This window comes from Neodiprion virginianus, chromosome 2 (assembly GCF_021901495.1).
Source record: "Neodiprion virginianus isolate iyNeoVirg1 chromosome 2, iyNeoVirg1.1, whole genome shotgun sequence".
Taxonomy (NCBI): domain Eukaryota; kingdom Metazoa; phylum Arthropoda; class Insecta; order Hymenoptera; family Diprionidae; genus Neodiprion; species Neodiprion virginianus.
The window spans coordinates 42,167,984-42,193,952 of NC_060878.1; the positions used below are offsets into that span (position 1 = coordinate 42,167,984).

The following is a 25,969-nucleotide window of genomic DNA, read 5'->3' on the forward strand; positions in this document are numbered from 1 at the left end:
AAATTCAAATTTTGAAATTCGAACGTAACATTCGCCGTCCATCTGACCGGGTTGTCGCAGTGGCGAAAAAGTAAGTGATCTGCCACTTCGACGTTTCGTTTATCACCAAATGATTTTACAAAGCGAAATTGAACCAAAGTCAGCAGCGGATTAATTAGATGTACGCGAAATGGCATCGCCAAGCCCGAAATCGCCTGAACAATCCGAGAGAACGAGAAAATACGACCGTCAACTAAGGTGAGGTTATGTTTATCGCAAGACATTTCAGGTTATGCCTAAAATGAATTATGACTTCTATCCTGTGGCTCAATTTGGTAAAATGTAAACTCGCCTCTGATTCATATGTACGAATTGCTCGGTAAATGTGCACATTTTACTGAATTGAGAAGCAGCATCTCTCGGATGATTCTTTAAATAAGTCATCGCTTCAAATAACAGGTTATGGGGCGACCACGGACAAGCTGCCCTCGAAGGAGCGCACGTCTGTTTGATAAATGCAACCGGGCTGGGTACCGAGATCTTGAAATCCCTCGTCTTGCCTGGTATTGGGGCATTCACAATAATCGACAGCAAGAAGATCAGCGACGATGATATTGGAGCGAAGTCAGTCCTTCATTCAATTATTTGTTTGTATTTTCGATGCTAAGATTAAAGTTTGGTCACTCCAGGGAATGCGTGATACAGTGAACATCGCATTGTAATTAATATAATTTCATCAGTTTTTTTCTAGATTCAGAGAGTGTTGGAAAATCAAGGGCAGAAATAGCTACTCAAGTTCTTCTTGAACTAAACTCCGATGTACGTGGCGATTACGTTGACGAGGGCCCTGAACAAATCTTATCAAATAGCCCAGACTTTTTCAATAATTTCACCGTCGTTATCACTACTGCACTCCCAGAGAAGTATGCATCAATATTTTGCTACCTTTTTTTTTGAAGTAATGATCATCATCCATATTTTTACTATATCTTGTTGCCTCCAGGAGTCTAATTCGCTTGTCAAAAATATTGTGGGACCTGGACATCCCGTTGATAGTCTGCCGAAGCCTGGGCTTTATCGCGTACATGCGAGTTCAGACCAGAGAACATACTGTGATAGAAACTCACCCGGACAACGAGACACCTGATTTGCGATTGGACAATCCGTTTGAAACATTGAAAAATCATTTTGATTCAATAAATTTGGACGAACTGGACCTGAAGGATCACACTCACGTTCCATATGTTGTGATTTTGTACAAATACCTTGAAAAGTGGATATCTGAGAATGGGGATGTACCAAAGAATTATAAGGAGAAACAGCAGCTAAGAGATATGATCAGGAGTGGTATTAGAAAAGATGAGCACGATAATCCTATTGATGAGGAAAACTTTGAGGAAGCAATCAAAGCTGTTAATACCAGCGTTGGTCGTTACGAGGTACCTCCCAGCGTCATGGAGGTCCTGAATGACGATTGCTGTATAAACCTTACCGCCAAGGTAGTATCGTTTCTTTTTTGTTTGAGCACTTCGACACATTTCGAACAAAACATAATGATGAAAATTTTAGAGTAAACCTTTTTGGATTATCGCCAAGGCTGTAAAAGACTTCATGGAGAATGATGGTTCAAATTCATTGCCACTCAAAGGTGCTGTACCAGACATGACGGCAGATACAGAAAAATATATATCCCTGCAACAAGTGTGAGTGTACGTGAATTTAATGTAAGTGCCGAACGGACATCTCAATGTATAATAAATTTCAGGTATCACAAACAAGCCGCAGCAGATGCGGAAGCAGTTTGGCGAAGAACAGTCCATTTGCTCAGACAGATTGGTCGCCCCTCGGATGCGATAACAGAAAAAGATGTCAAGTTATTTTGTAGACATGCTTCTAACATTTACATTCAAAGGGGATCCTGTATAGCGGATGAGTATGATCCAAAAACTGTGGATGCCAGCGAAATGGGTACGCCTTACTTTCATTTCATTCATATTTTACTTTCAGCTGTATATAGCTCATGTAAATAATGTTGACTCTTTTAGCTCAAAGTCTAGAAAATCCTGAAAGTATGATGGTGTACTACGTGGTACTCAGAGGGATCGAAAAATTCCAGGTGGAATACAATTCGTATCCAGGCGAATTCGACGATCACGTTGAACCAGATATTGTGAAACTTAAGGTACTATTTCAAAGCCTAGCGTAGAGCAAAGTTAAAATTTGTAAATAGTAGAGTATGTTTCAACTAGCGATAACTGTACTTATCACATTTGGGATGTGTGCGAACAGAATTGGGATTAGATCCAAGTATATTCTTTATAATCGTGTAATTCTGATTCTCAACAACACAGGAATTTTCAAATCTGTTTTTAGGGCCACCATACCAATAGGAACAAAGCTTTCATAATATGTAACATATTTCTACGTTTGTATGTGTACTCAGGCCTGTATTTCAAAATTGCTGATGGAGTGGGGTTGTGGGCCATTGGCCAAGGATGACTACGTCCATGAATTTTGCCGTTACGGCGGATCTGAACTACATTCGGTGTCGGCGTTCTTAGGAGGGCTAGCTGCGCAGGAGACTATAAAATTCATAACTAATCAATGCAAGCCGATCCACAACACTTTTATATACGACGCGGTAACGTCAAATTCGGCTAGTTTCTTTATTTGAGTAGTAATAGAAAACTTGCAATACTACCGCGTAATACTATAATCACGTAATCATGAAATAAAATTCATTATTTCCATACAACTTGGCTAAGCATTAAATTACCTAGTCTGTAACACACGCCAAAAGATGAATGAATATCGTTAAATTAAAAATACGAAAATGCTTTTGTGTATAAAAAAGATTTGATGATTGTTCCTGACAAAAAAAAAAAAAAAGAATTTCATTTTATTATTACGTCAGATAAGGCTTACAGGCTAACTTCATGTCTGTGAAATATCAACGTTTTTATCGAACTTAAACTAGAATGCATTGGTATTAGACTTGTTTAAGAATATAAAACGTTGGTCAGTGGTGTAATTCACCGAGGTGCGTGGGAAGAGAAATCGCAGAATACAACACCTCGTTACGTTTCTCAAAAATCATCAATGGATCAACTATTTCAAACACTATCGCCTGCCTCTTCCTCTGCCACGACCTCCACGTCCACCTCTAGCGCCACGTCCACCACGGCCTCTTCCACGAGCCGCACCTAGTACAGAAAAACAAGGATTAGAAATCATCGATATGTATTAGAATACTATTGCAAAGTCTGGATTGAATGTGTCGAAAATTGAATCAAGGAAGATTAGTCACAGAAAATACTAAAACATAAATAAAATTGATCACAAAGGCCGCAAAACTTGAATGACTATAAAGACCTCGTGCGGCTTCTTTCTTCTTTGCTTTAGCCTTGGGCGTGTCGTCAATAAGCAGAGTTTCCAAGGGAAGGGAATCAGGCAGAATGTAGTATCGAATGTTGTTTCCCCTCAAACTCAACGTATCGAGTTGTACAGGGTCTCTGTTCTTTATCGTCATCTTCACAGTTTTTAAGTGGGTGTTCATGGCTACATCCACACCTTAAAAATAAACATTTTTGTCATACATCTGCAAAAACTATTTCACTTGGAGACAAAAGAGAAGCGGCCTGCTCTATACGCTATTCCAACTGTGATTTGATTGTGTCAAGTCAAATGGCATAGGTTATGTTTACAAACCTGTGATAGTTCCGTGAACTTGGGTGCCATTTTTCAGTTCTATCGTAACCGTCTCATGGCTGAGTTTCATCAAAAATCTGAAACACGAAATATCCCAATTAATCCAGTGTCTTTTCACTCATTGCATTAATGGTGTTCGTAACGTAATTGCAACATCACTCATAGAGGCAGGTTAGGTACGGGATTTAAATCAGTATCTACAATCACACGGTAGTTAAGAAAAAAAACTATCCGAATTTATAGCAATCCAAAACTTCGATCGACGGAATGAACAATTATCGGCAAATTTTTACCTCACTAATTTCATGATGCCGATGGATTTTTCGTATAAAAATTCACAAGCACCGGCAAACCATAAACATCGTTTCAACGGCCGAAGTTCGGCGGGCTGGACGCGTTGAAAGCAGCGCCACTCGATGAACACGGATTTTCCGACAAACTGTACTTTGTGTCTATATTCACGGAGTAACAAGTTCGATTCGACAATCAAGTCACGCCAAATTTGGTTTGAAAATCGAATTTTGTTTCGAATTATATGTACACAGTTCTGAATATTGTCTACACAGAATTGTCGATTGTACAATTTTCGTGAGATACCAATTGATACATCTTAATTTTCTCAAACGTTTACCTTACGTATCCAGTTTCCAAAAGTTGATGAGGTATCTCGCAGAACGTTGGAAAATCAATTTTGTTATTTGACGATATCCATGATACGCCCACACAAGTGTTTTTTCAACTTTATTTCGATTTCCCTTGATGCGTGAAGTTGTACAAGGGTCATCAACGCATAACTCTTCATATGCCTGTATGTATTATGTATATACGAGTTGTTGTAAACATCGTGGATATAATTAATCGCCGAGGAGTATTTAACTCAAGTCACTCACGTCGCTACTCACTACTAATTGATGTGCTTGTTTTTCCTCTAGACGAACTCATCTGCACGCTCGACGAAGAACTACCTACGGAAGGTTACACATATTGTCATAAGCCCGGTTGAGTTCGGTGCACGCGATGTTTTGCCACAAATGGCCACGGCGTATTCCATCTGCACTCACCCTGCACTTACTAATCACGATAAAACGCAGGTATTATACCAGCGTACAACATACGTATGCATTGCACATCATGCGTTATACGTATCCATCCAAGGGGAGAAATTAGATAAGTTTATTGCAAGTTGTCGATCGACAGATGATTATCGTCCGTGTAAGTGGCTACGCAGCGTGTGTGCTTTACGCTGCTGTATAAGACGTACACATCAGACATATTATCCATAATATTTATATTAGGCAAGCGTTAGTCCTGCATAATTTCATCGTACGGAGATCGATCGCAATACCTACTATTAGGTAGGTCGTAGAGCTCTTCGTTCAATGCTGTTTAATATATATCTGACAAGCTTTTACAAATATTACGAGCTTACGTACATAATGTTAACCGCCAACTGTTTCCCACATTCTGATTTCAACGAAAATTAATCAATGAGTATAACCATATATCTATACAGGTCATGTTAATTAACATATGTCATACGCTATTATAAATCCGTTAAAATGAAAGTGTAAAATTAGTGTAAAATATTGTGAACCCAGATTCGCGAATCGCGGCACTTAATACATTATTGCATTTGCAGTCTATTACAGAGGTGATCGCGTATGCAAAACGCGTCTGGATTTTAAACATCGTATTGGAATAACAAAACTTGCGCGTAAGTGGTCGCGTACATCGTCGATGAATCATGTATGAAAGCGAGAGGTGGGGAGGCGAAGAATGACTCGGTGTATCCCGACAAACTAACTTGCGCCTTATATGCATAGGCACAATAATACAACGTATTTCCAACCATTATGTTCTCGATGTTTATCCAGCTTTATTACAGGCCTCCTTAAGGTGCCGCTGACCTGGATCTAAAAGTTGTAATTGATCGAAGCGCCCTCTGCGTAAGTTTCCTCGGTTCTAAACCATTCGAAGGTGGTACTCTCCACCGGGGAGTAGCGCAACACAATATCAGACAAAACGCGGTCGGTAAAAGGCCTGAATCTGAGTCGGTAACCATACCACCAGGTTGACCCGAATTTTGCATGCAAATGATGACGTCATGTGTGTAGCGATTGCATCACGACCGAACTGATTATTTTGATAGTTTTACGGTGAATATAGCAAATTCAATTTATTGTTCCGTGAAACACCCTTGAATATGGGACATTCTTTGACGAATCGGAGAGATTTAGATAAAAATCGACCGACACAATTTTGATGTAGCTTAAAATTGTTTCACGGGTTCTATATCGAAAAAATAGGGATACGTATTCTAGGATTTTTTTATTTTACATATTTCGTAACATAGAGGGGATCGAAAATTTGATAATTTGGTGTTTTCTGGCACGGAGAACTCATTTTCAAAAATTCATAACGCCGGCTCTGTTTGAGCTGAAAAGTTCGTTTTTTCAAACCAAAGCTAATAAAATAAATTTTAATGCAACAATTGTTTCATTTACGATTATTCCGAAATTTATATTGTTATAAATAATTAATATGTTTAAATCGATTTTTAGCAATTGCCTTCACCTCGTAGCGAGTTCTCAGCACGACCATCGTATTCTCCATCAATTCAAAATACGTTATGGATGAAAAATTTGACGTAGAATACGATGGTTGTGCTAAGAACTCGCTACGAGGTTGGGGCAATTGTTAAAGATCGATTAAAACATATTATTTGTTTATAACAGTATAAATTTCGGAATAATCGTTAATGAAAGAATTGTTGTAATAAAATTCATTTCATTAGCTTTGAGATGAAAAAAACGAACTTTCCAGCTCAAATAGAATCGGCGTTATGAATTTTTGAAAGTGAGTCTTCCAAGCCAAAAAACACCAAATTATAAAATTTTCGATCCCCTCTATTTTACGAAATATGTGAAATAAAAAATCCTCGAATACGTATCCCTATTTTTTCGGTATAGAACTCGTCAAAAAAAATTTCAGCTGAATCAAAAATGTGTCGGTCTCAAAGGTGTTTGGTTGTAAAAGAATGTCCCATATACATTAAAACATATCGCGCAATATTAATTTTACACAGCACGAAGTATTTTCAAAATGATTTCATAAATATCACCATTCACCATTTGTAAATATTTGGAAATATGTTCGAAAAATACGATTGAAAGAAAACGGGTACGAATCGTTGTGGTCTCGTTTTATGAAGTTACGCCATCGGTCGCCCCCCCCCCCCCCCCCCCCCCCCGCCCCCCCGCCCAACTCCGCTTCTCCTTGTCGGCAGACTTGAATGGTCATGTTTATTTTCCGTCCGTGCATTACATTGTATTCGATTATTCGTTCAGTCTACGGATAGTGACTGTGCGCGAGAAAAAAAAATCTTTGTGTCGGCAGACGACTGTGCTCGAACATTTTCTATTTCCAAAATAAAGAGTATTTCTCATTCTTCTTCAGAGGTTTTCTATGAGGTACATACATGATTATCTCTGGTGAGTATTTATACATATATATATATATATATATATATATATATGTACATTATACAGTTGTATAAAACGTGCACCCCGACTTACGTTTTTTTCGACTTACGCCGTCAATGCCGGAACGACCCATAGCGTAACTTCGGGGTATTACTGTATTGGAATCATTCTGGAATTGTACATCGCTTGTTACACACAACTCTACTGACAATAATGAAATAATTTTATGTTCGAAGCTATTTTACTAGTGAAAAGGGTTTCAAAAAATGATTATATATAATATTGTAACACTTTATTCATGTTACTATGGATATATGAAACAATTGTTGACATCGACGTTGAGGATTATTTTTATACCCTCTGGGATATTAAATGCAAGGAAATAGTATCTGAGATTCGAGGTAACTATGAAGCTGCGGGTTGTACGAAACAGTTCCTTCTCCCGGTTGATGGGAGTTTCTAACATCCTTTGCGAAGTAATGTAATTCGAACATAGTTCACCACTCCACGAAGATCTCCTCGCGGCATGTGACATTGCGTCCGTCCAACGGTTACGACGGATTATCCTGTAAAATATAAGCGTGTTTATTTGGTTGTTTCGCTTTTTCAATGCAGAATCCATAACATGATTAGTACTTGTCGATAAAAATATACTTTGGCAGAGAATTCATGCTCTCCCCTCCTTATCATATAAAGACACATACAAATACATGGGTCCTCTTCTGTTCTCTTATAACCATGTGTCCGCGCCATCTCACTATACCCAAAAATGTTAAAAGTGAATGGTCGAATCTGATGAAATGGAATAGTGTGATTAAAAATTTTGATCATCTTGAATAATCCGAAAAGTTGAGATAATTCTTTTGAAATTAAGATATTCATTTTTTACGAATCACTCTAAATTTCACCGTGTTCAATATTTTACTACCGATAGCAGATATCTAACGTATGGTCGTTCGGAATGAATACGAATGGGAAATTCCTCGTCAAACCCGACGGATTATTTGTAATCGGAAAGATTTTTTACAGAATGTATAAAATGGTAGAAGCCTCGCCAAAAAATGGTACCATTAAACAATTCGTTCGTTAATAACAATTACAATGTTCAATGTTTCCGGATAAACCAAAGTTTTCTACGAAAGCTTATCCTCCCTGCTCGCGAATGTGCTGTGAATCATTTTTCTACGTCAAATAGAACCGGAGATGAGATATTGATTCTTCGAGTTTACTGCGCGCCCATTTTGCAACAAAATTGAATGACTCGGCGCTTTCGGAAAAAAAAATCGTAGAAATAGGTTTTGACTTTTTATGCTCACATATCACTTCGAAAAAGCTTTCATTGTTTTGGAAAATACGCGGTCATTTTTTGTCAGAATGATATTTCTGATTCAAGAACCTAAATTTCGTTCCAACTGACTTTTTATGGTTTATATGATGAAATAATAACAGTCGTAATATTTATTTTCCTTAAGATTTAAAATTTCTCGCATATTTGCATCGTACTTAGGGTATATGTCAACACGTGTAAATTTCTCCTATTATCGGAAAAGAAAATTACCGTACGATTATAATAATTGAACTCTCCGAGCATTCGAATCTAGGCTCCGATAAAATTGTGGTATTCGCAACGAAGCATTCAGCAATTCTTATGTTCTGCACACTCCTAACGAAAAATCAAAATGATTATATATGAAGAGAACAGAGAAAAGAAAATTTGAAACACGTATACAATTTGGTTACTCAATATTTTGAAAAATGTATAACAGAACGACGATCGAAACAAATGTCAAAAAAACGACGATCTTTCGAACGCCACTCTTTCGAAGTAAACGTAAACAAGACGATTTGTTTTCTACATTTTTTTTCTATACTATGAAAATGCTGGAAGTCCCTCCCCACTCCTCAACGGTGTACATTTTCGTAGAAATACAATGAGCATCATGGGTACAGTGAGAACAATCTGGGGCGAGTGTTTCCATACTTATGAACGGTAGTGTATATTCATTTGAAGAAAAAAACGGCAATTTCTCAAATAATGAATTGCAAAATCTGAAAAAATTCACGCAGAGCACCTTTTAGTAGTACTTTGATTTAACCAATTATGGGTCGAAAAAAAAGTGGCCGTGTTGACGGAGAATCCTTCCTTTTCGGGTTAAATTCCGAAAATATCGATTTTTGGAAAAAAAGGTGAGAACCGAAGTTGTTCAGAATTTGATTATCAACAAGTTTGTTGCTATTCATTTATGCCATTAAGTTGAAAATAAACGAGATAATGGAAATATTTCGAATTTGTCGCTTTTTTCAGGTTTAATTCCAAAAATCTTGATCCTGGAAGAAAAACTGTAGGAACTAAACTTGTAGAGAATCAAAATTAATACAACTTTTGTTCTGACGGTTTTTCTGTAAAATCAAAACCAGCCGAGTTATTCAAGAAAAACCATTTTAACCTAAAAAAACCATTTTTCGAATATACGCATAAGCATGATTTGGTCGCCATTTTGAATTTACACTTCCAGTGACCCCCCCGAGACAGCTGTGAAAAAAAAATTTTCGTACAAATTATTTACAAATTAACCGGGGAATTTCGATATCAATTCTGACGATGACCCAAGAAATTAAAAGGTTGATCGAAACAGAAATCCGAAAAAATTAAATTTCCATTTCTTTGAATGAAAAAAGGCGTTTTCCCGAAAAATTTCTTAGGAACTTTCGACTCCAATTTTGACAAGGATTCGCCCTGTCAAGTATTTGCTGTGAATTACGAATCACCCTGCATAGCAAGTGCAGATTTGGCAGGATTCTTGTAAATGATATGTATAATTGCATAACAGAAATTTGCAGTATAAAACACTTACCATTGCAACGAACGATTCGTTCGTCGGTGCGTCAAATTTAACCTTTTTTCGGTTCAGCCGTGCGACGTAACTCATCCATTGTTGCACTCACAAGATTATTGTTGTTTGTAACAAATATCTGTATACACACTGGCCGCGTGAAAATTTGCACGTGATTAGAACTTGTGAGACGGCAAATTACCAAAACACTCGCGTTTGCTTCGTTCGCCGCGAAAAGTGAATGTGGACGGTACGCGAGGAAACGCAGAAGTGACGGCCGCGCGGATAGTGGGGACAGTGGGGTGTGAGGGATAGTACTCGGAATCCAAAGAAGTTGATTCCTTCGAGAGTTCCAAATTTCTGTGAAATCTTATAGGATTGTGCCGGATTTGATGTACAACAGTAACATATACCCTGACTTTTCGTAGGTCGTATACGATGCAGAAACCAACCCAAAACTCGCTAGCGTATCCGTAGCGTATACCATCTACGAGAAGTCACGGTATGTAGTTTTATAACGATTTCCACCTAATGAGTAACTTTCAGGTAGTTCGTCTAATGTAAAAAAAAGAGACGCTATACTGATGCCGCTTGTTTTCTTTCCGAGCGCTGTGTGAAAGAGAGAGAGAGAAAGTGGGAAAGCTATGAGAAAGAAAGAGAGGCAAAGTATAGACGTACGCTGTGAGAGAGCGCGCTGCGGCCCAAAGTATAGTTGTACGCTGTAGGAGAGAGAAAGAGGGGCGAAGTATAGTCGTGCGCTGTGAGTGAGAGAGACCGCTGCTGCCGTCTCCCACCCCAAGCGCTGAGACAGAGAGAGAGAGCGCGCGCACACGCTGGAATGGAGAGAGAGAGAGAGAGGGAGATCGCGCGCACTATACCAAACGAGCACTATAGCCAAAAAGTGTCGGTTTTTTGCTGTCGTTTTTTTCCGCCTAGCCCCTACGGTGAACGAGCGATAAGGAACTTCGTTCCAAAAATTTTGGTAGCATCATTCAGAACTAGGCGTAATTGACAAATGAAACGAAGCAAATAAAGTATGAAATCCTTATTTGTTGAGAATTAAAAACAGAAAAAATTGGCAAGCAAATTCTTGATCAGAATTTTAACAAGGATCGGCCCTGTAAAATATTTGCCACGAATCTCGAACCGTTGTATGCAGTAATTGTATGTATGTACAATGACATAGATTTTTTGCGGGATGTATTTCTAGTATTGTTAAACACATCCGGTTCAGAAACAATTTCGCGTATGTATTAGGGTAATCTTTAAAACAGGCTCGGACGATTATCAACCGGCCCCCCCCCCCCTCCATATTTGCTATAAATAAATAAATAATGGTCTGTTCAAGAGCACAATTTTTCATCTCAACCCTAAACCCTCACGCCTATACTTGCGTGTTTCCTGCAATTTCGGTATTTATTTTACTGCCGCATCTAATCTTTCGGTCAATAATCTGTAAGTATGACAATTTTGCGGACATTGATGCTACTATTAGATGAGGATATCCGGAGCGTATATGGGGCATTCTATGTCAATTATTCGCCATTTATATCTGCCTTTTCGACGAACAGAAATTAAAGGATAGGTATTTTCGTTTTTGTTAATGATTTTCTATCAAATCGATGAAAAAAGGTAGATTTAAGTGGTGCGTACTCGATGTAGAATGCCCCAAAACCCTTCAATAAAATAAAAAAGAATAATTTTCTTTGCGGAACTACGACTCAAAACGAGAAAAGAAACAGTATGTTATTTTAATATCGGGTTTTGGAAAAGCCATGAGCATTTAAAAAAAAATTGTGCGATATTTTGATAAATTTATGGTGTTTGGATGGGTTGAGACAAACATCTAAAATATTTCAGAAAGACTGCTTTTGGCAGGTACAAGAAAGTGTAAAATTTTCAATAGAATAAAAATTGGTCGAGGTCACGGGTTGGTCGGTTTCGCATGGAATGCCCCGTTCACGTATAGTCGGGCTACGTGCGATTACGAATAGTTACCGCGATTGTGAACTGATGTTACCATTTCCCAACGATGCCTTATAATATGCACGAATTTCGAAATCTAACGGTTATTCTGAGTGAGTTGTACATTTTTTCGTATCCACCTAAAAGCCTATGCTCTCGTCGGCACTGCAGATTGTTGCTTTAGCAGAAACATAGGACGTGTGCGTATTACCATGTCATTTTACCATCTGGTACCGCTTCGGTCGACTACAGCGCTTCTGGAGGTTCAACGTTGAACTAAATTACAGACTTCTCGTGCATCAGAACGGGCTCCTGTCACCTGAAAATCGCCCGCACAAATCGTGACATATTTACAGAAAACTGACTGGTGCTATAGGTTTTCCCGGATTACGTGTGTGTTTTTGTACGTCTGTATCTCCCTGGCAAAAGTGAAAGAAATTCTGATATCGTACAAACGGTGAATATTCAACAAGTCGCTAGCCCGATCGGCCATCTTTGAGGCGACGTGATTTTATTGAGTTCATCATTATTTTTATTAGACGTTATCAGTGATCTGCGATAGTAGTGACTGAGATACAGACGTACAATTTTATTCAAGCTATCTTTTAAAAATTTTCCCAGTCAGATTCATACCCCCGTTTTATCAGGATTTGTGCGGGCGATTTCCCCGCTTCTGACGTCACGAAATATATATAGGACATGCCAGGTCAGCGGGACCTTAAAGGCCTCCCGCTTTACGTATACCATAAACGTGGACTCTCCTTCATTCTGGTCCTTCACCTTTACCACAAAAACCGTCGGCATCGTTTACCCATGGTTCCTCGACGTCCGTTAGCTGGTTAGAATTATTCCAAAAACTTGTTTACGAGTACCTACATTGACGGTCGAAGTTTCTGTATTTTTATTACCTCGGTATAACTGCGTATGCGTTTATACATGTATACGGAGAGCCGCAAGTCATTGGAGAGTCCGGCGCAGTGATCTCGATACGTTAATTTTTTTTCTTTTTTTTTTCACCTTTCTTACTTGAGGTTCTCTAATCACGTCTACCCAGAATCGCCGAGGCGTACGGCTGTGACAATGATGTCCCGACGGTCTCACGCTGGTGTGACGTCATCGTCTACGTCAGCAAAATCCTCGAGGGGGCCTTGAGGCCCGATCGGAGTCGCTGCCGCATCCGGAGGCACGCACCCACGTCAAACGATACAGCGCGTGAAAAGAATTCTAGCGCAGGATAGGTGGGGGGCTCGGATAAAACGATAAATGGATACACCGATTTTTGCATATCGTACAGTCGTGCGAAAACTCACTGCAATAGATCACACGCTTTATCTCGGCAAAGCATTATAATTTTACACAAATTGGAAATTTTAAACATTTATTACGAGCTAAGCGAAAAAAAGGAATTTTGTATCCAGGATCGAACGTTTTGTTTTCTTTTCTCGTACAGGTTATACCATAATATAAATACTGCAGCGTATTATCTACAATACGATGTTGTTGAATTTCAAATATTTTCACACGATGGCGAGCACGTCCCTTGTGTAAAAATACAATTTCTAATTTGGAAAAGTAAACTTTATCAGCGCAGAGTACGCAGCGTGGTTTGCCTCTGTAAATAGCTTCCCTCCGGGTTGACCTTCTGCGTACGTTATACAATTAGCTGTAATTATCCGCGGGCTACCAAGGGACATCGCAAAGTTACACCATTAAGAATAATGTCATTATACCTATACCTAGGGAAGTTGGTTTATGTTTACATAGACGTAGCCATGTGGTACATACACGTTCCCGCGAGCAAGTTGCAAATTACATATACGGCGACAGGTCCACGTAGCCGTAGCGGACGCGACTTACGTGGGTACCCAGAGTCGCAGGGACACAAATCACACATTTGCGCTGATCCAGAGACCTGTGGACACTTGAACTTTGAAAGATAATTCAAAAATTAAACTCGTTACAGGAAGCAGAAGTCCAGTTGAAGTGGATTGGATCTTTTTCCAACTCACTCGTGCTTTCTTCTTTCGTTATTTCATTCCATTCTCCAAACCTGCTTCCCCGTTCCAGGCCTTCAAATTTCTCGTCATCGTCGCACAGGGCGCTGAAAGCATACCCGTAACATACGCGACATCGGACGACGATCATTCGATTCCGAGCTCTACGAGCTACCAATTCCGCTCGTAATTCCGTGCAATTACCATCGGCAAATCCCGGCCTCGGCGTAAATCGAGTTTAAACTTTGAGCGCGGCTGCGCGCGTCGGTGTAAAGTTGAAATTGATTGGACGCGCGGCGTTGTTCCCGCGGCTGCGGCGACGCGGCGTCATCCCAGCCAACGATCGCCGCGCGTCGTTCGTCGTCGCTGTGGCGAAGGGAGGGGAGGCGATCGAGGCGCCGCCCACCGAGTCAACGTCGGATCTCGGAGTCACTCGGCAGCACGGTCTCGGGTCTCGGCTGGCTGAAAATTTCAATATGGCAACTGTCGTAATGTCTGGATGAGTTTGTGTGTCGCAAAATGTTTTGAAATTTCCTTTACGTAATCGCGGACAACCGGTCGACGTATCGTGCATAGGTTAGTAGGGTTATGCATTGCATCGCACCGCCTAACTCAAGCCCCGCATATTACCTACGGTACGACCAGAGTGTGTCCCTCGGGCGATAAAATAATATCGAGAAAACGTGACGATTCCTTATTTTATCACCGTTCGCCCGATTTCCTCCCTTCGTTTCTTTCTTCGCATTTTCCTAATCTTTCTCCCTATTTTCATCCTCTCTTCAAAATCGGCGACCCTTCTTCTTTCGTTCGACGGACGGGAGGGGGGCCAAACTTAATATCCAGTCGACGACTTGCCCCGATCCTCCGCCAACGTATACAAATAAATCACCTCACCAAAAATGCGTACACGCCGTGTATACACGACAAATTTTCCGTATCTCTCGAACATCACAGAAACGTTTTAACGTGCCTAGACAACTGCGTTCCGAGTATCGCGTAACTACTCCTCCTCCTCCTCCTCCCTCCGACTTCTGGATTAATTGCACGTCTATTCTATCGTCACCCCTTTCCTCCTCCCCCTGCCGCCCCTCCGTCATTTCAAACTCTCGGCATCCCTTCGGTAAAATTTTTCACACCCGGATTTATCAGGACGTGTGTATGTGCGCGTGTCTGTGTGCGTGTGTGTTGTTGTTGTTGTTGTTGTTGTTGTTTGTTATTACTCGGCGAGGTCCATCGGCCGGATGATCGAGGTATGAATGAGTGAGTATTCCCGTAGAAATATCGAGTGGACATCCCTGCGAATATCTTCCAAGTCTGAATGAGCCTCCGTTAGCTTGTGCATGTTTTACGGAGGAAGTTGCGTGTGTGTTTCTGAAAGTACGCGAGGAGAAATAAAAAAGAATTCTTCGCTTCACCCTGCATCGACGCCACGTCGCGGAAAGCGGAGAACGAGGTAAAACAAACGGAAGGAAAAACCAGTGAAAAAGTGTGATTTCTAACTGTCAAATCATTGATATTTATGCGACGAGTTCGAAAGGTGCGTGCGCGTCGTCGCCGGCTTCCACGATCTACCTGCGCTGTTTGTTGTTTCATCTGTAATTCATCGGTGCCGATGATGGTGAGTTCCACACCTACCTATTTATTAAATATGTTATTTTTACCTGCTAATCGCTACATGTTTATCGAATTTACGCCGACCTCGACAATCGCGCGATGACGCATCATTCCCCCAGGTGCTCGACGATAAGAAAACTAATTTTTCTTTCGGTCTTATCCATTACAGTTTACCTATGCTTCTATTTTTCGTTTTCTTCTTAGCCTTCTTATCCGCAGCACACTCTTACACTTACAGGCGTGAGACCGATTTTCCAGAATCGCGATCGTTTCTTCTCATTCCTTGTTAATTACCGACTTTCTCACGTTTCTCTCTCTCTTTTCTCCACCTCCTCTCTTTGCGCGGTAATCCTGAGAGCGTGGGCGGAAGAGGTGGTGGGTTTTGTATATTTTGTTACGGGGCCGCGATTCGGTAAACTTACCTGCGACTATCGAGAGTACGTGTTTATTTGGTGTATCTCGAGTTTCGTTTAGTTTCGACTGTCGTTAAAACGGCAAATAAACTTTCTAACCCGTTGATATCGGTGTGAGGTGTGTAAAGATAAGGTTGGCACGTCTTCGAGGGAGATTCGCATGACGTACGTCTACGAATATAATTCCTCGGAGCGAAGAACTTACTTGAGGATTTCAACCACGCCGCATTATTTTCTCGTCGTCGCGTCAGACTAGAAAAACGTTGCCCCGTATCCCGTACAACTATTTGAAGTGTCCGCAGCGAAGGTTCCCTCGGCACTTTGAGATGATGCATGTTAAATTTTTTACACGAAAGGCGGATCTTTGGTCTGCTTAAAAACCACTATTGAGGTTGCCAGGGCGATAAAACGGAATGATTGCGCTTTGCCGGTCTTAATTTTAAATTTTGTTCCTTAATATTTCGTTGTTGCGTTAACGTTGCTAACTTCAGTCTCGCAGACATAGAATCCCACGGTATTGAATACATCATATTATACGTGATACAGTCATTAAACATGTAAATTATTCATTCCGTAAGTATGGAAAGCGCTTCGCGGAAAGTAACACGCACCGTATCACGTAACATTATGTATCGGATATACCTAGATGAAAATTAATAGAGCGTTTCACTTTTTAACAAAGGAAATAAATTCCCTCGTACCTAAATTCAATTGGGGTCATGCAGCAATTCGCATTACAGTTATACGTATTACAGTACGCGGAACGAACGAAGACGATTACGATTCATTGAAAATCCAAAGGCTACCCCAAGAGAATCACATGGCTCGCCTTTTGCACATTTTCCATCTCCCAATCAAGCGTGGGTAACGACGTAGCTGCTAACCGTCTCAACAAGCAGCCCTGCATTTTCGAGTCCTTCCTCGTTGTTCCTCTTACCTCTCTTTCCTACGCTGTTTCTTCTATCTTCTTCTCGAATATACCTACTTTTTCCCTTTGAGCTGACGAAATTTATTATAATTATACTGTGAATTGTTCGCAGCTTCTAAATTGCTGTCGTATCATTTTGCGCCTTTCGTCGATTTGTCGAAGTAACGCATGCTGTACGTCACGAATGAAACAACCTCTCGCAAAGGCGATTGGGTTGGTTAGCCAACGTCTCCCAATTTTAATCCACCAAATTACGCGGATTGGGCATTCGATATCAATATCGAGTGAATTCAGTGTGTTTCTATATCCACAGAGGGGTATCGGTTCGTCATAGCAATAATTACATCACAGGGTATCGTATGACGAACAATCGTATCCAAATGCCGGTTAATTCGGATACATATATCGAATTAGGGAAAGTTTTCAAGGGTAGCCGAACCTAAATATCAAATAAAAATCAATGCAAAAAAGTTGAGTAAGTATATCTCCGTATCCAAGACTGCAGCAGCAGACTTATAACGATGAAGTATCAATTAAATCGTGCGACTCCCTCGAAATTCGCTTTTCACTACCCTTTCGACGAAAGGCATTTGTATTTAAATCATATATTACGTTTCTTTGAGAAGGAATATATTATTACGTGCAACTGCCCGTCCACAACATTTTTACGTCACAAGTGAATCACATTACATGTGAATCCATATTAAAAATATATCACGGCGTACAATTATACCAAGTTAGCAAATTCATTTCAACGCGTTAATAATCGTCGTGTGCGTGCGTGTGTGTGTGTGTGCGTGTCTGTGACGTCATAGATATAATTTAACAAGGCTGCACGTACACACGTGTGTAAATACATGTGCATGCAACGTGTGTACGTATAATGTGTTATAAATAAAAACGTTATATACATGGGTAATCGTATATTTTCACACATCTGATATACAAACTGGGTAATTTTTTACGGTGTGGTTCACGTACGGCGGTCGGTCGGTGGTTTATCGTTACATATGTTAAACGTAGGTATATCACGTATACCCAACAGCGAGCGGAAAAAAAGTTACAGTCTCTCGAAAATCCCGATGCACCGCGTTCATTCACGGCGCCACTTATCTGATCTTTCCTTCATTCTCCGTCACTCGAAGTACGTACTCTTATTGTCAGCATCCCGTCTCTTAATTCCTCGTACGCCAAATTTTAAGGTGTATGGTATATTATTATACACGTGTCATCGTGTGTTACTATACATGTACGCTGTATCCACACGTGTATATTCTCAAGATCGTGTAAACGTGCCGCAGCTACATTATATATATATATATATATATATGTATATAAATAACGTCGCTAGTAGGTCTTCTTCACACCGTGTTTACGTACAACGACAGTATATTGTTATACGCATACATGTTTTCGCACGTATGTCGGTTCTCCGTCATTAACCCGCGATGACGTCAAGCTTTTCAAGTTCGACGTAACATCCAGCGAAACTATTCGCTACAACGCACGATGCGGAGGTGCTCGCCCTACTCGCGCATACGTTGTACACGTATCTTTATCTGTGTATTATCCGTACATAGAGATGGATGGATGGATAGATGAATTTATTTTACCATAGCGATGTTGCCAAATGAAGATACATAATCCACGGAGAGACGGGTTCTTAGAAAATAGACACGTTCGAAGAGAGTAGAGAGATAGAGAGATACGGAGATACGAAGATACGCGTACATGTATAACCTAAGGTTCCTCCTTCCTTCCTTCCATATTTCTTTCCATTCTCCGTTCGTTCGTTCCTTTACGTTTATCCATCAATCACGCAAGCGGTGAAGGATGATGTCAAATGTTTCTATAGTTCGTACAGCTTACGTACCAGGAACCCATATGTACATACATTTAATGTAATACGTTTATAATGTCCGTCGATGATTGAAACACCAACTTTATATCCGCGCGTACAGCTTATAACGCGACAAAATTACTTCGCAATCATCGTCGAGAATTTATTGCAAAATATATTTACCACGCGTGTAGTTTCTTCATCCGCACTGACCAGCCAATAATTATTATCATACTTTATCGCGCATTATTTGCGAGAATTCATTATTTATATTCTTACACATTTCCGCGGGTATTTTCATCTTTTTTGTGTTTTATTCTCACATTCCTTTTTCAAGCACAACCGGTCGGGCTATGCGAAGGTTGTAAATAAGAAAGAACGAAAACAAAAAAAAGAAAACACATTAAAAAACAAAGCATCACACATACCGATTTCGACTACGTGGGATTAGAATTAGAATCGCTGGCTCCCGGAGGCGTGCGTAAACACAGACGAGACTCGGTCGTCGTTCAATCAGTCTCGGAAATCAAAAGTATCATCTCTGTGCTGCCGTATTATGTCTATGTCATACCCATACGTGCACGTCCAGCGTTGCATACGCGACATAAATAGTACATACGTATTATAAGACCGGCATTGTTTGCACCCACGTCACGTCGTCAAACCTTTGTCGCCTTCTCTCGTTTTTCGGTTTTACCGTTTCGATTTCGTATTTTTGTTCCGCCCGGCATTACGGATCGGGTATTTTCTTTTTAATAAAAACTTTTCATCTCCTCCACGTGTAACATCGTCATTCATTCTTCAGTGACTCACTTTGGTGTACATTATTTATCTGCTATACGATGTTACGGAGTTTGCGATATGTATTGTGAGCACAAAAATAGGGCTTACAAAAATACGTGTCGAAGAAAAACAAATACTTGGCTTACGCCTGGATGTTGTACTTGGGAAGTGCATTATAATATTATTTCAGAGCTCTTCGTGGAAAGACATGTATTATGTACATGTGTGTCGTCACTGGCGTAGAAAAAAATAGCGGGCGCGATAACAACTGCATAGGCATACGTGTACGATGGATGTGTCGTTTGAGGAACGCGATAATAACGGGAAACGCAACGGCGATCAGTTCAATTGTCTAATCTTGACGAGTCACAGGTTGGACTTTGGATGGGCTCTCGTTTCAGGTCCGTGCAGGGTGCTTATCCGGCAATAAAACTAAATTGATGTAGATTATTCAATATCGGACCATTTAATTTCGAGGTACGATGAAGCAGATACGACTGCAACAATGCGTAAGCTCCGTTGCTTTTTAAATATATCGAGTAAAAAAGCGACCCGAATGTTTAATATTCAACGATCTCCGAGCCGTTTGCACGCACTCGTGCTTGTATGTTTTATTCAGACGATCAGAAGAGCGAAAAAGAATTATGGTATACATGATAATACGACGAAACGTAGTCGAGGAAAGATACGGGATTACGTTATTCGGTTATAGAAGCCACAACCTTGTCCTCGGCTAATTTTTGCGCTCGAGCAGTATCTGATGTTTCCGGCTTCCGCCGCGGGCTGCTGTTGCTTTTAATTAGTGAGTTTGTTAGCCACATTCTGCTTGACTCGAGGACTGGGTAGCTACAAGAGAAAAAGAAAAAGAAAAAGAAACGAGGAGAAAAAAAAAGGTTACGACGACGAGCCGCGTGTTGCAAGCAAACTCGTGTGAATACGAAAACACGAGAACTTCTTTTACCTGAGATGTGAGAAAAGAAAATGTGGGAAAAAAAATTCATCGGGATGTAGATACAATAATAAACGGACAGGCCTGTGTAATATACAACAATACTTGGATGTCGCAGCATTTGATCCGACGACCACGCAAGAATAAAATTTCTATCGAAATTGAATCTTTCCGCGTCCGGGAAACGGTAAGTTGAGCGTCACAAGCGGCATGTGTGGAAGAAATGCGGCAAAGCCGCGAGGATTCGAAGTGTAGAAAAAGAATTTAATATTCTTCTTCCTCTTCTTCGGCGTAAACGGATGTCTGTATGTCCGCAGAGAAGGCGAGAGAGAGAGAGAGAAAGAGAGGCTCTGGTCTCTTACACTTCGGCCTTTATCCATTCCTTCGATTTCATGCAGGATATGGATCGTACCAGACTTTACTCACGCGGTCGGCAATCCTTTCGCGCCTCGGGCCCCTAGCTCTATAATATCCCCTCCCCCCCCCTCCAATACGACTAATGTCAGATAAGCCCGGGACGAAGATTTTCCAGCGTGGCTGGTGCGATCCTCGAAGTCCCGCCGACGATCCCTGATCGGCGAATGATCTGTTTGCAAAGTCCTTCCGCGCGATGAGTAAAAATTTGCCGACGATTTCTCCGTCTATCCAGGCCGTGAAGTTTGAAATTCAATTCCGAGACGCATGCTGGCAAAAAAGCATTTTACATTACATACGACGACGTAGATCGTTGAGGAAGCGTAAGGCTATACTTTATATAATTTGTTTTTTCTCCTCTTCTTTTTTGCTTCTCCAAATTCTCGTTTAACCGTTGATTCGAAGTCGCCGCGAAGTCTGCTACGTTGCCTATATGCTGCAATGAGGTTATAATTAGCTTGAATTACACAGTCAATGAAGCGTGCAACGTACTGAATCTGCAGTGAGAGTGTTGTATATATTTGAACCGTCTGGTAAACGTCTGCGGTTAAAGTTGATGGGAAGATTGTGAAAGATCGTACAATTGGTGCATAGAACTACTCTTCCAAATAACTTGCGGCAAAATGATTGTGATTTTTTTCTCTAGAGTCTGCTTGGAAAACATAATTAACGTCTGCACATCTATACGCATATCGGCACCCAGTAAAATAAAATTGAATGAATAAAACCGGGGTCATTCGGGTGCGTTATATACGCTAGAAATAGAGAGATACGATCGTATCTGTATAATCGATCGTAAAAATGATATTACCTGTTTTATTTACGAAACCCTTTATGTTTACATCCGCAGTCGAAGAAGAATTCGAAGTTTAATTCATTTATCACGCAGGATCAGCATCGCGTTGCGAAAGGCGAAAATTCAATCGGCCGCAACAATCTCCGCTACATCCCCGAGATCGAAGTTACCGTAACGTTATAGTAAAAAAATTGAAACTAAAATCATTGTTTTGTAAATTTAGATCGATGTTAAAGAGGTCTAATTTCCGAAATGCTTTTTAAAAATAGGTTACTCGATTTGAGACGACTTTGCATTTGTGAAACGACGCCTTTTGCTAAAAATGAATCGTTACATCAACGTTACGAACTTCACTCTCCTCCACGTATCCTGAAAAATCTTTTCGCACGCCGCGTTGACTGTTCATCTTTGTACTTTGGCAACGGCGTTTATTATTAGGCTAAGGTGTCGGCTATATATCGCGACTATAACCGACACTCCCGGCCCATTCGGCGACATTGTAGGTACCAACTGCCGAACAGGTATATAGACATCGTACATCCCGGGGTCTAATTATACCTCGAGGAAGAAGCGGGGAGAAGGTTGAGCTGGCACGACGTCGCGTCGCGAAACCGAACCTCCGACCACCACTCCTCGACTCGATCTAGTCGAGCTGGCTAACGAAGGAACCGCACAACACCTGTCGGCTGGCTTTTCCCTAACCTGCGACCAACAAGTGGCAGCGGCGTTTAACTTGCGTGAGAGTCGTCTAGCTTCTCGAGCTGCTCCCTTCGCATTGCCCTCTGCACATGCACGCCGATCGATCCTCCGCGATCGTCGCGTAATACAGGGCGTACGAATTCCTCCGTGTTCGAAGCCGAAAGCTCGTCCGAGACGGGAGGAGAGGGAACTGAAACAGAGGAGAACAAGAACGAAAGTTTACGAAATCCGAAACATCGGCATGCCGCGGTAGATTTCTTTGATCGGCGCTGCGAGCGAACGAACAGGGGTAGAAATCGTGCACGCGCGGTGCGATATCGAGGCTGATCGAACTTGCTCGCTGTGTTCCGGTCGAAGTCAAAGAGGGGAAAAAGGAACTCTCGTTCCACGGAGCTTAGCGAACGGAACTTAATGAGATGAAATTTGAGAAGCTCGAATTTTTTGGTGCCTCCAGCCTGTGTATAACGTTGCACCGAAACGTACGATACGTTTACATACATGAATTCATACGCGTTGAAGATCATTTGTCAATAACTTACGTGGGTTTAATGCCTCGCAACGCACGCACGCACATTCACGTATGCATGCGTATCGTAGGTATTCCGCGGGGATGGATGTGTGGGGTGAAGATAACGCATTTGAATAGGCACGCATAGCGAAGGAAGTTTAATCTCTACGGAGAATTCGTTTGCTCGCTGTGTAACTCGCGCGGTGTTTACAGATTCGTTATCTTGTACTCGTTATCAAATGAAAATTTATTATTATATACTCACAACTTGTGCGTGAGTGTTTAATATTATATGCATATAACTAACCTACGCAGATACACGTATACCATACACGTTATTATATGGGTATAATGTGGGTATATTTAGTCGATGCCAAAGAATAATTTAAAGATAATACAAAGATAAATTTAACCCTTACTTGCCACTTCGGGGTGTAGTAGACCACTCGAGGCTTTTTTTTTACCTTAATTTTAAGTACTTGAACGGCTCAGCTGATAATTCAAGCCCTTAATGTTATAAAATAAAAAAGTTGATGAATTTTTTTTTGTAAAAGTAGCCAGCTTTTTACTTAAACTACTGCTAGTTAAATTAAATTTTTGACTATATTAACTACACGATCCTGTGAATTAAGCTTTCGACATGTTCTAATAGAAATTTCAAGTAAAAATGTACGACAGTTTATTTTTTGTAACAATTTTTATCACTGCGATGTAAAGCATGGCACTTCGGTCCGGCAAGTACGTGATTCTGAAGAAGTGAGGCAAGTAAGGGATAACAAGATTTAGAAGAAAATTTTGAACAATTTCTTTTATTCCAAATGCACGATAAAGTCATTCGAGTTGAAAACCGATTTTCGAGTCTGTGATTTTCATCCATTTCATGGTTCCTGGAGGAAACCTTTCACCTACCCGTATATTACTGTGAAATTTGTTCTGAAAAAAAAAAAAAAAAAAAAAAAAAAAAACAAAGGTGTGTATACTTTGGAGTGTGTATATTGTGTACACATTTTGAGTGTTAACTGCGTGCAACCGACGTTCCAAACAGTTGAACCGCAAATTGACCGACCGCCGGGTTCAAACTGTATATCTACCGCGATTAAACTTTTGCATACCGAAACAGCAGGTAGTTGTACGTGTGTATATATATATATATATATGTATATACACGTATGTATACATATAACGCCGCCGTTTTCCAGACGGACGGAGGTCTTCCCATCCGTGAAACGTCCGGCATTTCATCGTTTGCATAAATCTATAACAGTCGCCGAGGGGGTTTTTAAATACAGACCACGCCGCGACAATCGAACCTGAACGGAAATTCGAATTGAAATGCAGATACGGATGCCTGCAACCTGCGTAAATACGAGCTGAAGTACCACTCTTGTCGATTGTTTGGTGAAACGTTCGTTCGATCGAAACGTCACGTAACGTTTGAATGAAAAAGCGAACCGCAAAGTATGACCACGCTGAAGTTGGTAGGTAACGTTGTCGTACAACGCGTCGTGCTGAGGAAATATCGTTTCTTTGGGATTGCGGGATTGTTTGAAAATCGGTAAAGAGTAACAATGCAAATCATATGTTACTCAAGTTTTGAAGTCTTTGCTTCTTCGAAGTCGGTGTAAAAATAAGCAAATAGTGATGTTTTACGATTGCGTTACTAACTTCGATCGTAATAAACTGAAATCTGTTGTAAAAAATGAATCGAAATTTTCAAAGTTGGATCGATCTTTGAAACTGCAGCAGCGGTAATCGACCCCAGCTCCCACCTAAGTTTCGAGAGTATCGAACCGCTGTGCGATTCAACTTCCGTGCTCAACCTACCCCCTGAATGCATACACGTATAATAATGCCTGTAATAATTCTGCAAACACGCGCGAGGCGATAAAATGCCTCAAGGCGATAAAATAAAACTTTGTTCACATTCCCCGGGAGATGTGTCGCGTATGTGCACGGTGTGGGGCGAAGGTGTGCCGGCCACTCGATCCCTTCCCTGCTTACGTTAGCTGCAGGAAGTACAAACCGCCATCTCGCCCCTTTTCCAACCCTCCCGGGGCCCTAAGGTCAGTCGATCCAAATGCTGACATCGCGTGTCCGTACGATGGCTAGCTCGTACAGCAGAGCCCGGATGCCTCGTTTCCTGGGAGGCTGGTACACAGCCAGGGTTCCTACGCGTAGGGAAAAGCTGGAAATTTCGATAGTTACGGTGGAATTTTGAGTCTGTCGAAGATACAAATTCGTTGTCGAACAAAGTACCTTGGGAATAGGATGATGAATAATATTTAAACGCTGTGAATTGTGCGAGGAAGAACAGTCTCTTTTTTTCTAATGCCGGTAAGAGACTAATTGTAAGAGCTGTTCGGACCCACCGGCGCCTTGGAGGGCCCAAGGGCTTCGGGTTTCAAAGTTTCGGTCGCAAAAGCAGATAACCATATACCTATCGTCATTTTTATATCGCCTCACCGGTACTCTCCGTGTCGATTCGTTTTTGAACCCATGATCTTAAGGGCACGTAATTCTAGGTACTAGTGATTCAATAATCCAATACGAACTACTATCGATTTCGATAATCAAAAAAAAAAAAAAAAAATGGAATTGAGATTTTGTTTCGTCGCGCTGCTCCATACTTTCTACGCAGGTACATTACTTAGTACCGAACCTTCGTTCATTTTTTTTTCTTATGGAAAATCACAGGCCGTTGTTTGTGAATTGATAGTCATTAAAGTAAGATACTTGAGACGTAATATTGAAAGTATCAGTGTTAATGTGCGAAGAAATTGTCATCGATCAGCGGTAGATTTTTTGAAAGGTTACTGGAAAAATTCTATTTTCAGGTTGGAATGCCTGGAAAAGTCGGGCAATTTCAGATTCCAAAAAGCGTACGAAGTAATACGTGGATCATTATTGGTATACGTCCGTTTCGTTTGTACTCGCAGGTACAAAAGAGCCGAAGACAATTCTTCTTCTTACTCTCGTATATCCGGACTTGAACTTTACCAATTTCAACGATTCAGTCAGTACACTCGTTTCTTTCAAAGATATCTATACCTGAAATACCGTCCC

At 40.8% G+C, this 25,969-nt stretch overlaps 4 protein-coding genes across 9 annotated transcripts in view; 3 read left to right on the plus strand and 1 right to left on the minus strand.

Annotated features, from left to right (window-relative positions):
* Positions 1 to 36: 36 nt before the first annotated feature.
* Positions 37 to 3,056, plus strand: LOC124297149 (NEDD8-activating enzyme E1 regulatory subunit). 2 transcript variants are annotated; one of them, XM_046747849.1, is made up of 8 exons: positions 37 to 237; positions 439 to 603; positions 720 to 902; positions 983 to 1,478; positions 1,549 to 1,682; positions 1,745 to 1,947; positions 2,025 to 2,161; positions 2,423 to 3,056. In XM_046747849.1, exons 1-8 carry the CDS (start codon positions 170 to 172, stop codon positions 2,651 to 2,653), a joined length of 1,617 nt encoding a protein of 538 aa, XP_046603805.1. In that variant the 5' UTR covers positions 37 to 169; the 3' UTR covers positions 2,654 to 3,056. The 2 variants fall into 2 exon arrangements, with proteins under 2 accessions (XP_046603805.1, XP_046603806.1); XM_046747850.1 differs by lacking the exon at positions 37 to 237 and having other exon boundaries at positions 445 to 603; positions 731 to 902.
* Positions 2,292 to 13,149, minus strand: LOC124297158 (probable small nuclear ribonucleoprotein Sm D1). 3 transcript variants are annotated; one of them, XM_046747868.1, is made up of 4 exons: positions 12,986 to 13,149; positions 3,688 to 3,764; positions 3,352 to 3,549; positions 2,292 to 3,182 (listed from the first exon to the last, which is right to left on the minus strand). In XM_046747868.1, the coding sequence occupies exons 2-4, from the start codon at positions 3,755 to 3,757 to the stop codon at positions 3,100 to 3,102; spliced, it is 351 nt and encodes a 116-aa protein (XP_046603824.1). In that variant the 5' UTR covers positions 3,758 to 3,764; positions 12,986 to 13,149; the 3' UTR covers positions 2,292 to 3,099. The 3 variants fall into 3 exon arrangements, with proteins under 3 accessions (XP_046603824.1, XP_046603823.1, XP_046603822.1); XM_046747867.1 differs by lacking the exon at positions 12,986 to 13,149 and adding an exon at positions 4,319 to 4,472; XM_046747866.1 differs by lacking the exon at positions 12,986 to 13,149 and adding an exon at positions 3,981 to 4,116.
* A 1,214-nt stretch (positions 13,150 to 14,363) lies between these two features.
* LOC124297154 (neurocalcin homolog) overlaps positions 14,364 to 25,969 on the plus strand; it is a 109,156-nt gene continuing 97,550 nt past the window's right edge. Inside the window, exon 1 of one of the 2 annotated variants that reach the window (XM_046747857.1) lies at positions 14,364 to 14,597. The gene's annotated coding sequence lies outside the window, so the exon portion shown is untranslated. The remainder of the gene's footprint in view (positions 14,598 to 25,969) is intronic. The other variant, XM_046747856.1, reaches the window with a different exon arrangement.
* The window catches only part of LOC124297156 (neuronal calcium sensor 2), a 97,991-nt gene continuing 86,640 nt past the window's right edge, over positions 14,619 to 25,969 (plus strand). For both annotated transcript variants that reach the window (XM_046747862.1, XM_046747863.1), the window contains exon 1: positions 14,619 to 15,580. The gene's annotated coding sequence lies outside the window, so the exon portion shown is untranslated. The remainder of the gene's footprint in view (positions 15,581 to 25,969) is intronic.